The 12,313-nt window shown below is 43.9% G+C and overlaps 1 protein-coding gene across 1 annotated transcript in view; it reads left to right on the top strand.

The window, feature by feature from the left end:
- ABHD17A (abhydrolase domain containing 17A, depalmitoylase) overlaps positions 1-6,578 on the top strand; it is a 54,856-nt gene extending 48,278 nt beyond the window's left edge. The window contains exons 3-4 of the mRNA XM_069218047.1: positions 1,655-1,834; positions 5,091-6,578. Of these exons, the coding sequence (XP_069074148.1) occupies positions 1,655-1,834; positions 5,091-5,307 (397 nt within the window). The 3' untranslated portion in view covers positions 5,308-6,578. The remainder of the gene's footprint in view (positions 1-1,654; positions 1,835-5,090) is intronic.
- The last annotated feature ends 5,735 nt before the right edge of the window (positions 6,579-12,313 follow it).

Here is a 12,313-nt window from a genome sequence, read left to right as displayed (position 1 = left end):
CCTAAAACCAAGGTTCAGCGTCTGCCCGCTGTCTAGTGGGCAGACCCTGGAAATGAGGTGCGCACAAGCTGGCCCTGGCAGCGATGGCAGTAAACGCAGCTCCTGAGAATGGGGCGTCTGACTGTCTACCCGGGCAAACCTGGTTCTATACTCGAGCCGGTCTTCTCGGACAGATCATGCAGTCTCTTACAACACAGGTGGTTCTAACCGGACCTTGAGGCGAGGTGTGTGCACGCAGGCCTTTTGCTGGGGAGAGTCCCTGCCAACGCTGATCATGTACATGCAGGGGCTGCAGCATATAAATCTGTCATGTGGTCACTGCCTTCATGGATTGTCCTGATAGTGTGCCCAGGCCGGTGCCCGTATCTGTCGTAGGCACTCCCAAGGTACCGTCTAAGCGCTCTGCAGCTCACTGTCACTTGTACACAGCTCATCCACCCCACTTAACAGCCAGGCAGCTCTCCCCACTCCAGTCAGTGCGGAGCCCCCATTTCTCCCCAAACTATCAGAGCTCCCTTTCTCCCACCCAAACCTGTCTCAGATCCCACTAATCTCACTCTCTGAGCTGCGCTCTCTCGTCTCCACTGCCTGTCCCAGTTTCTCTCATTTCACTGCCAGGCAGCTCTTATTACTAGACACTCGCTACAGCTCACTGCAGAAAAAACTCTTCTGCTTGTGATGTGCAGTCAAACCAGTCTGCTGCTGCCACACTGTGTCCAAATGAGGTACTGCAGTCCCTCGGATGAGGTCGCTAAGGCTGGGAGAAATCGGTATTTTTAATGCGAGTTTCATTTAAACGAAATTACGATTTCAGAGCGAAATGTCAAGTGCGTGTAGCTTGCGAGATACTGGCAGGCGATAGGTTCGAGGAGAAAATGTCTCCTGGCTAGACATTTTTGTTGTATGGTGAGTCCCACCGTTTCTCGTGATATTTTTTTTATGCGAGACACGCTCACGTTAAAAAATATATATATAGATACCTGAAATTGCATACAGCTTCATTTCAAGACATTTCCCACACTTCATGTAGTGCGTATTTAACATTTGGCACAGCGCTGACCACAACTGCCAGGACTGTGACACACTTTGTCCCTGCTATGTGTACTGCACGTGGGCGACACTGTAAGAGTGGACGGTTCTTTGGATGACAGGTGTCCCAAATTTTTCTGAATAATCCTGGTTTTCACTGTCTGCCCCCAGTATATTCAGGCCCGGTTTTTAGATAGGGTTGCCTGAAGACTGAGGGAGAGTTTTCATGTGTTTTGATACAGGATTATTTGTCAGCCTTTATCAGAAGGCAATGAAAATAACACTGATATCGTGTGTAAAAGGCGATTTCCCCGCTCGTGCCCAATCGTGTATTCTATGTAGATTCTCTGCCCCTCGGTCGATGGAAAACTGTAGCCCCCCCCCCCCCCCCCCCCCCCCTGCTGTGCTCATGAGATATAATGGTTCATCTTTCAAAATCTGGCCATCCGGGTGGCGCTTCTCGGACACGCTCTGGGGATGTGCGTGTGACCCTCTGCTTGCCCCTGTGTGCCCGGTGCATGTGTCCTAGCTGTGGCCTTGAACACACATTCTGTTAGAAATATTTATGAATCACTTTCTCCATCACCATGGCGACACAGAACTAATCCCACGAATTTCTTTCCAGATACGGCATCTCCCCAGAGAACATCATCCTTTACGGACAGAGCATCGGGACCGTGCCGACGGTGGACCTGGCATCGCGGTACGAGTGCGCCGCCGTTGTGCTACACTCGGCGCTCACCTCCGGGATACGGGTGGCCTTCCCCGACATGAAGAAGACCTACTGCTTCGACGCCTTCCGCAAGTAAGTGACGCCGGGGAAGGAGCAGAGCTCGGAAGCTGCCACTTCATTAAAACCCTCTACTTGATACTGCCCAGAGACCTTCATTTCATGATGCCAATTCTATTTGAGGCATCCTAGACACTCTCCACGGTGACAGAACCGTGTCATCTTTCCTTCTTTAAAGACATCCCTTTCACGCGCCTTCACTTGAAGTCAGGGGCTGGGTTACCTGATAATCCTTTCCATTTTATTTTGGGAGTTTTGTATAGTGCACCACTGAGTGGACTAATGAATGAGATTTGTGTATAAAACTACCAAGCCAGCTGGTTCTCCTGAAAGTGCTTTCAGGCTGGAGGTGGGCTGTGGAATTAAGTCAGTATTTGTTTCCTGAAAGGGAGGGGGTTACCTCGGTCTGTAGAAGCGCGTGTGCAATAGTGGAGGCCCTTGGGCCCCAGCATCAGACACGCTTTGAGCTGTAGCATCACCGCAGGACCCAGGGTAGGCATTGCTTAGGTGACTGCAGAAAGCGCACAAGTCTTTAGTTCAGAATTTTTCTCCTGAGCGATGTAGGGACACCTCCCTGTAGCATTTGTTGGAGATACATAAAGTCTTGAAAGGCATCCAGTGTAGAGATGTCAGGGTCCAGTCCGGGCTCTTTAAACACAGTCCGCCTGTGGCCAGGGCTGAACGTCGCTCTTTCCTGAGATATTTTTTGAGGCATGCTAAAGATATGGGTGGCTTCCTCATGTAGCCATTATGTAGCTTAGCACTCAAAAGATGTACATGGAAGTGACCTTTGTTTCCTGAGAGTTCACAAAGTTGGGAAGAAAAAAAAACATAACAAAGGCAGCCAGAGCCTCCGAGGCAAGATGCAGGTGAACAAGAGTTTTTGGGGGGATACGATGCAAAATGACCAGGCACTAAACCGCATTGAAGAACAGTGCCGAGGAGGATTAAAGTGGAACACTTCGTCGAAGTCTAAAAAAGGAGAACACAAATCAAATGTTGAGGACAACAACCTGGTTGAAAAATATATTTGGATGGATGTGATTTAATGTGTCTTGGTTTCATCTCCTTTTACAATGCGAAACAGGAAGTGTCTCCCAAATGGTTTGGGGAGCAGCCATTGTATATAATAAGGAAGTCACATCTTGGCTTGGTCACAGAAATTCCCACCTTCGGGAAGGGTGCGTATGGCAGGAAAAAACGTGATGCCCAGTTCATGGCGCCACAAGCCCATTCGCCTGCTCCGGCTGCTTATAAAATACCTTTTCATAGGCCACCACGGTGCGAAAGCTAGATGGCAAATGCAGAGGATTAGGGGGTGTACAGCAGCAGACCAGAAACCCGAGCGCTCATCGCCAGGCAGGCTGAATACAGCTTGGGAAGTCCATGCACAGTCCAGTGGCGCTCGCCCCAGGAGGTGCTGCACACCACCAGAGGCAGCACGACCCTCTGCTTTCATTGTTCTGGCCCATTTGGGTTCTGGAGATGGCGTTTCTGTCTGGCCAATGTAGAATGAAATTCAATGATAACAATGATTTGATGGTGTCTCCGACAATACTGTAGATTCTTTTTGTGGAAGAAGTGGACAGTACAGAGTTGGCCCTAGGTCGGATGTCCCACACAGGATTGCAGTCCTGCCATGTTATTTTTGAGCCAGGTATGGCCTAATTTATCAGTGGTGTTGGGGGTTACGGCCCCAAAGTGCAAGATTTACAGTAATAGCACTAGCAACCAATATTGGCACAGCCAATAGGTCTGGGGCTGGCTACCAACGTTTTGGCTTTGCCAGTCATTGTTTTGTTTTTACAGAACATTATTTTTGGGAAAGTTGCTAAATCCTTGTCAAGATTTGTTTGTTTTTTTAGAGGAAAAAAATGATTAAAAGCAAAACATTATTTTGGTCTCAAAAATCCCACATTGCCATAGTAGCTCATGCCACCGAGTGAAATACTTTGCGTATGCACGTGCTCCTACTGAAAGGGCAGAAAACAGTCTCTCATGGAGAAGCCAGTTTATGACTCGGGTGGGTTTGACCCACTGCCCCCTGCTGTGTGCTGAGTGGGGCCAATTCAAATGTGAGTGACACAATTATAGCTAAATGGATGAAGAGGGATCGCAGAAAGCCTTTATAAGTAAGTATATTATATATACATTTTATTAAAGTCAAAAGGTCTTGGCTAATTCCTGACCTAGAAGTAAAATAACTAAGATCCTGGGCTTTTGTATCACGGGCCATTCAATGCATTAAAACAGTTTGGATAGAATTATTTAAATGCCAGGGGCAAAGATCTTTTTCCACTGTTCAGTCACCACCACATTAGAGGAGTGCAACATACTGCTTTACAGTCTATGCACAGCCTGTGCATCTACAACAGGCTGAAGCTGTAAAAGGATAAATTATATCTACTGTCGCCTTTTCAGCTTGATTCCTGCACGCACCTTTTCCACGTCACTGCTGAGTGGGCAATGAGATGATTTAATACATTAGGGGACACACATGGCTCAAGATAGGGAAAACCTAAATCTGAGGTAAATTCTGGAACCAGCTGTATTGTGGGTTTCAGCAGGGAGTAGTACAATATATTTCTACACATGTCTACAATCAGAACCTGAAACTGACTTGACAAAAACAAGTTGGAGTATATACGCCAACAATAAATGTCTGAATTATTCACAGCATGTGAATCTAAAACCGACAATAGCCACAATATGATGGTTGCAAGTTGGTGAGTGGGAAAAGGAATCGAATAAAGGTGTCTTAGGAACCTAGCTTCTGCCCAGGTACCAGATGTTTAGGCTAGAGGTGCCGCTGCACCACCAGTGCCTCACCTGGGACTGCTCAGCACTGGTGGTATTTCAGTGCGGCTCAGTCTCTGGCTTCATACACCGAATTTAAAGAAGGTCCTTGTTTTGTTTCCAACAAGTTTTTGAGTTTCAAAGCACAAAATTAACAGCCTGCATTCGTAGTCCATGTACAACACAGTTATGTCAGTAGTGTTTATTTTCTGCTGCGGTGCTGATTAGTCAAAGACCTGTAATTATCAGGTGTGACCTGAAGGAATGAATGGTCTGATTGCAGTATAAACTAGTTTGGTGAGTGGTGTGTCCAAGGTGTAACCTGCAAGTCCATGTGTATACATCCCCGTGGCCTTTGTCAGGTCAAGTGTGGGCTTAATTGCATGCCATTTTAAGTTAACATCGCCCTAAAGAGAGAACGTAATAAAATGTTAGCAATCACGGCTTAATTGACTTCTTTCCTGTACTCTCCTAGCGTTGACAAGGTGTCGAAGATCACCTCCCCTGTCCTGATCATCCATGGCACAGAAGATGAGGTGATTGATTTCTCGCATGGCCTCGCGCTGTACGAGCGCTGCCCGAAAGCAGTGGAGCCCCTCTGGGTTGAGGGGGCTGGTCACAATGATATTGAACTATATACGCAGTACCTGGATCGCCTACGCCGGTTCATCTCACAGGAACTGCCGAGCTAGCGCACCAGCTGACATCTGGATGGGATCCATGGGCACACCTTCCACCGGGAAGGCAAGATCCTGCCCTGCTGCTGATCTCACCTGAACTCCACTGTGAATGAGTGGCTGCAGGAGAACACTTGAGGCACAGGAAGACACAGAAGAAGCCTGAGGAACGGGTAATGAACTGCATATTTTGTTTCCGGACACCCGTGGTTTCTTCGCCAAGCACAAGTCCCAGTTCCGAAAGTCAAAACACTACAGCCTGTAAAATCTTCTAATCCACTGTGTTCAGGATTAGCCTACATTCTGAAAACTAGAGGAATGAGTGGAGAAGATTGGAAAAGCTAAATCTCTGGCAACTCGACTCGAGAAAGATTCCTCAAACACCTTTGTTCGGTTTCCCCACTCACTCGCCTACCACGAACACTAGTCCATCCACCCACTCACTTTTTAAATGGCTCTATTCGGACATTCAGCCCCATACCCAGGCCCTCTTCTGGGTAACTGGTAAATGTCTTGGTTTTAGCTGCAGTGAAATTCACAATTGAATAACTTGGCATGCGCCAAACGACCTGCCAAACTTCTAAATGCAAACCTGGAAAATGTATGCCCGAGTCTTTGATCCTGTAAATGATTAATACCAGCAATAAAATATGTCCAAGGGTGGGTAGGCCAAGACTGTGTCTAAGCATGGCGGAGAAATTAATCCCACAAGCTCTTTGGCCCTCTTGGGTTTGTCGATTGCATGATGGCAACAAAGACGGATGAGCATATCCTGCTATGCCTTACACCTTGTTTGTTTGAGAAAAAAAAAATTACCTTTCCCAAAGGAATATAGCATTTAAAGAACAGAAGATAAAGATACAGTTGGTTATGGAACATTTACTCCTCGCATTTAACAACCCCCAGAATGTTATGAGTGCGGGGGAACAAAGCAGGAACCCTAAACACTACAGAAGAAATTGTGTCCCGAGTGTGGGCTAAGTCCTAGGCTTGAGCCTTAGAAAAAGATCAGCTCCTTTCATTCTCACCCCTTCTTCCCCCAGCATCTGTAGCTCATCATAAGAGATTCCTTCATCAGCAGCTTGGGTCCTGAAGGTGTTTCCAGGTTACTGATTTTCACTACGAAAGTACTGTACAATAAAAACAAAAAAACTTGTAAAGTACTCAGCTTCACTATGGAAGTAAGCGAACATTACAGAGTTCAAGATTTTTAACTTTTTATTTGGTGTCGTTTGGTTGAACCATAACCTCATCGGTTCCAGCGTATTAAAAAATTTAAAGCATTATATATTCTTTATAATGTTGTGGTTTCTATCTGCACTCTTTGCAGTGTGCGTGAGCAACACATATTTTGCCTTTTTTACTTTTTCCTTAATCTTGATTCCAATTGTTGGGCTGAGGGGGCACCCAGCGTCTGTCAGTTTTTACTAGGCGCTACCCTTCACCTACTGTCACTCAGCACTGGCGCCATAGGCCACCAATGCTACTGCACTCCAAATTGGAAAACCACGTTACTCCCTTTGGATACTTAACTGAGCAGGTGTAGTCAAGGCGAGCAAGGCAGAGGTGATAGAGGTTAAAATATCGTGAATAGTGTGCCACGGTGATTAAGACCTAGTAAGCTCAAGGTTCGTCTTGTGTTATCATTTCAAAGAAGAAAATGACTTATCAGCAGGTATGTTTAATAAAGGGCAGCTAATATTAGAATACAAGGAGAAATACAGATAAGGCTGTCACTTCTGTGGCTCCGACAAAAACCAAAATGTTTTATAGTATAACCCCAACTAAATCTTCTAGCAAACGTTATCCTACAGACAGTATTTAAGTGCTCTCTGTAACCTTAGGAACTCATAAACGCAATTGAGTGAAAAGGACGGAAGTCCCAATACAATGCTGCTTTGTCAAGTCTGGCAGCAAACTGATCAAGTCAGCAGTGTTGAGCCCAAGTGGCTAACCTGATATGCTTTGAAATGGAAGACATTTAGTCAGTACAGACTGGCCTTGCTATTTAAGTATAAAAGACACAACATTATAACAACTGGGACTGTAGCACATAGACGATTGATAAGAGGACGTCAGACAATGACAATAGAACAACATGCATAAGTACATTAAGTGGGACACAGAAAGGAGAGAGAGACTGTGCGGGATTCAGTATGAGGGTCCTAGAAGGATTCTGGTGTTGATGCCCCATATTCCCTGCAAATACATTTCCATTGTTGAGTGGTCTGTTCGAAGATAAATGGGAGTAAGGGTAAAAAAGAGAGACATGCACTGGATTCTTTCAGTCTGGCAGCGATGAGGAACCCCATGAGAACCAGGAGACTCCGCGACTCTGAAGGAACCAGGTAGGAGAATGCTATTAAACAGAACAAAATATTCAGACATTCAAGACTGGTTGCACTGAAAGAGGGGTACATTAATAAACCTAACAAGGAGAGAGAGAGAGAGAGAGAGGAGAAAAGAAAGTAAGAGGCTGTGATGGGCTGCATAGAAAGCGGGAAGCCAATATAGCACAAAAGTTGCCAGGCACAAACTTCCAAGTCCTGTCTCTACTTGTAGAGACCAGCAAGTAAGCACATGTGCTCCTGCTTCCTATCTTAACCCAGAAGTGACTTGTATTGCGGCCTGTGATAGGTGTGCCCCAGCCACTAAGAGCTGTCCTTCCATAGTCTTCAGCCTGTTCCATAAACCCAGCATCCACGTTATCTTCAAAGCTTTATAAAATGTCGAACCTGTTGTTTTCCTGTATTTGTGATCCTGACAAGACACAGAAAGCATCACGTGAAAATACAAAAGTAGATAGAAGTAGAGTAGATGGAACATCAGAGTTGGCATATGGATGAATGCTATAGGGCTGTCCTATTTTGGGAAGCTTGTCCATCTGTAAGAAGTCATTTAGCTTTCTTCATGAATAGGGTGAGGCTTATATATATATATTCTGATATAACTGCTTTATTGGTGGCATAAAAGGGGCTACCCACTGTAGAGAAAAAAAACAGTTCTCGTTACCTGGTCGTGTGCTGCTAACGATCAGTATCATAAATCGTTCACCAGGACAAGTAGGAGAAGGTTGGGTTTGTGTAGAGCAAGCATCTTTTACATTTTTAGATGATATGTGATGAGATTTTTCTTAAAACCTAATGCAAATCAGGCATGTCAACACGGCCTAACTTGGAGAGAATGACTTTTAAGCCTTTATAATCTGTAAAAGTCGATATTTGAAACTTCAATTTGTAGCTCAGTGTGACAGAGCGAAGAAAATGTTGGTACTAAGTCAAAGAGTCTAAAAAACCTTGTTTTGCCCAGTCAACCAAAAAGAGGGCTGCGCTGCCCGATATTATATTTTGGTGCTATTATGTATTTTATCCAGTAAAGAGACATGTCTAAAAGAAGTAAACTAGAATGTTCGATTTAAAAAAATGTAAAAATAACGAGGATGTGATGAGAAAACTTTATATCTTTTTCAAATATAAACCACGACACGGAAGTAGGATTGACTTCAGGGAACGAATGTGCCTATAGATAAATATCAACTAGACTTAGACCAACTTGCTGTTTCAATAGTCTTATTTTTTCAGGGAAATTATAGCCGTCTTCGATCTCCATCAGAAGTCTTACATAGCATTACCTAATTACCCAAAAAGCCTGCAAGAGTGTAAAGGGGAGCATGGCCACTAAGTAATTAACAATTGGGGTCATCATCATTTTCAGTGATTCAAATCCCATGCACCATGAAATAAATTTTGGCTGCCAAGATTCTAACTTAATTTTGGTTGGCGTAACCTTCTCACTATATCTTACCGAATCCTGCAAGTCGAAAGAAAACCAAACTCCTAATTGTTTTAAATTTGAGGCTTGCCATCGGAGACTAGCATTGTTTGGTATATTTCAATGGCACAATCAGGTTTTCTGCAGTTAACAGTATATAGCCTGAGACCGCAGAATACTGTTTGATAGTTTGCAATAACACCGCTATGGATGTATGGGCGTACAAGTTAAAAACCAAAATGTCAGCTGTGTAAGCTTCAGCTTTTTGAATACCAGAGCCAAACAGGAGCTAATAATATCATAATTAATTATAGTCACATTTAGTAATGCCTCAATAGTTAAAAGGAACAGCATAGGGGACAGTGATCCAAAACAAGCATTTGCATTGCCAATCTGTCTCACCTTTGTGTAAAGGTAGATCGATTGTCATTGCCAGTGTTTGTTTACAGTAGTCAGTGTCTGTCAAAATAGATTTTATAGCTTCCACGTGTCTAGTGCAGGTTTTCTAGTGACCACTAGATGGCACTGAAATACAGCAAAGTCAAAAGTAAATTAAACATAGCTTTGTTTTCTTAGATTCAATGCTATGTTTATAACAAGACAAAATGACAAATTTACCAGCAGCAAAACTAAAAAAGCTCCTGTGGGCAGACAGAAATGGCGGAAAGCCACAAATAAGGGCAAGGCAACGGAGACTGACACGAAAAACATTAAATCTTGAACAAGGATTGTCTCTGTGGAGTATTGTATGTAAAGCAGTCTGTAGCAAGACCACAAAAATGCGGAGAACAAATAAAATATTTGAAACTTTAGGACAGCAACAAAGGTAGTGCTATCAAGAAATTGAGGTAAAAAGCATTCATACCAATTATAAATGGCTAATAAAAGGCACATTCTCGTATAGACGCATTGTGAACCTTGGGTTGCATTTTTGTACTATGTTTAAGTCAGGAAAGTGGTGTACAATATATTCTGTCACAAGACATCACTACACCGGTATCCATATAAAACTAGAAGCAAAGCAACGGGTGGTATTTTTTTGAACCTGTTGGCTACTAATAGATTTTTACACTCGTCTGCATGCCAGGAGTATGAAAACTCATTTAAGTTTATGTACACTATCTGATGTTTCATATTGTATAAGAAAAACTTTACTTACATCTTATCTGGCAGTCTTTTAGAGATCTATCTGTGGTTCATGGGATATGACCTCAAGCATGCTGGTTGATTATCAACCACACCTCTTTGGTTAAGGGTGACATTTAACTTTATAGCAAATTCTATTTTTACACCCACACTTGGGGAAACAGGCTCATCGTTCACTCCTTTCGGATTATACCTATGATGACGACTGATCCAAAGGGTTAAAAGTTACAAGGAGACTTCAAAACCGGAGCCTTTTATTTTTTTTATTTTTGTTAATTTAAATGGCAATCATTATAGGGAAATACTTTTGTAAAGGACTCCGAAAATAGAAAACAAAAGTTTACCGGATTTTGCAGGCACGTAGAGTTCGGCTCCTTTTGGGGCCATATGTATGAACACATTTTCCCATAGACACAGAATGGTAACCCTTTGATACATCTGGCCCTTGGTGCCTTGTCTTGGTCTGGTGAATGTTCACACTATCACTTTTGAGTTATAAAGCAAAAGGTCCTTTGTAAAATAGGTGGTGCTGTTTATTCGTAAATGTTTGAAATAATTGGATAATCCTTTATAAACAGCAGAAGTGGCGGTCATTGTGCAACATTTTAGCTAATGTCCAACATCACTGGTTGTGCACATCACAATCCAAAACGTGCTGCAAATTAGAACCCTGCAAGCTCATCTAATACATTTACAAACACCCAGAAACTGACCTAAAGTTATGTTGGGTTCTAAATTCTGTTTGCGAACATTAAACAAATCAACAAAATCAGTGTGGGTGAAGCTCTTGCCCAGAAGGTTCCAAACGTCACACTCATCTAGAGTAATAAATCCCCTACTCAGTGGTTAAAAAAAAAAATCCTACTTCTCCACTGATGATCCCAAGGGAGCCCAATTGAGCCAACATGCTGATTTTAGCAAGGAGGTTCTCAGTGAAGAATGATGCCACTGGAAGCGGGGAACTTAATTGTGCTAGTTAAGAACTCCATGTGGTGAGCAGAGATAATTTAGCCAGAGATATTTTGTTACTGGCTTTTCTTTGCCTCAGAGTGGCACTTAATGTAATACCCTGCTCCTGGTTTTCCAGGTTTTTATTGACCTCTTGCATTTTTGTGCCATTAGTTAATCAATATACACTGAGCATTCTATTAGCAACAGTGTTAATGTATCAACCTTGCATTACTGTTCCCTCTGTTGGCCTCTATTACTGTGTCCTCACTTGCACATGTAGTTGTGTCCAGATTGAACTTCCAACCATTTACATCCATAACAGCCTAGTTACAATGGACGCCAGCCTAGTTACAATGGACGCCTATTGCACACTAATTGTTCTGCTCCATGACAGCACCCCATGGCACCCTTCTTACTGAGCTGTTGCATGACCCACACTCTTGTGCTTACCCTCAGCCTCTCCATTCTGGACTTCCCACAACACCATCTTTATTGCACTCTCCAACCGCGACTGTCATTGCCCTTCACCCGGACTCCGTGCAGCACCATTTTTTCCATACTTCACTGGTGTTCCCTCCATCCAAGACTTTGGCATCCCCTTCCTGCACCTTGACTCTCTGTAGCGCATTCCTAACTGTTCTGCCTGCAGCATCTACCATGCTGGTCTCCTCCATGGCGACCTCCTTGCCGTGTGCCTTAAAGAACCCCTGCTGCTGTCACCGAGCTCCCTGATAGTTGTACCTCTGCAAACACCATCTTTCTGCATCCTCCCCTTGCATTACTCCTCACTGCCACTCTATCCACCTCAGTACCTTGATAAGTGTCCATTCAACATCACTCAAAGAAGCGCGCCCATAACTCTGATTCTTCCCCGTGTTAGATTCTGTGATGTCCTCTGGTAGCGTTATCACCGTGCACCCAAAATGATTTGCAAGCTTGATGAGGTTCCACAGGCTGCCCCACACTTTACTGTAATCCCATGTCACCCTCACTATTCTATGCCCCTTACACAGCCTTCATATCGTATCTCTGATACATCATGCTTCACTAAACAGCAAAACGATTGTTAAGGATGCAAAGTGGGGTGTGAAACCTAAAACAAAGTAGTCTTCCCCTGGGATCACCCTCATTTATAAACCCCCCAACCTATACC

This window comes from Pleurodeles waltl, chromosome 12 (genome assembly GCF_031143425.1).
Source record: "Pleurodeles waltl isolate 20211129_DDA chromosome 12, aPleWal1.hap1.20221129, whole genome shotgun sequence".
Classification (NCBI taxonomy): domain Eukaryota; kingdom Metazoa; phylum Chordata; class Amphibia; order Caudata; family Salamandridae; genus Pleurodeles; species Pleurodeles waltl.
The sequence above is the reverse complement of the archived record's forward strand: the minus strand, read 5'-3'. Positions and strand labels throughout refer to the sequence as shown.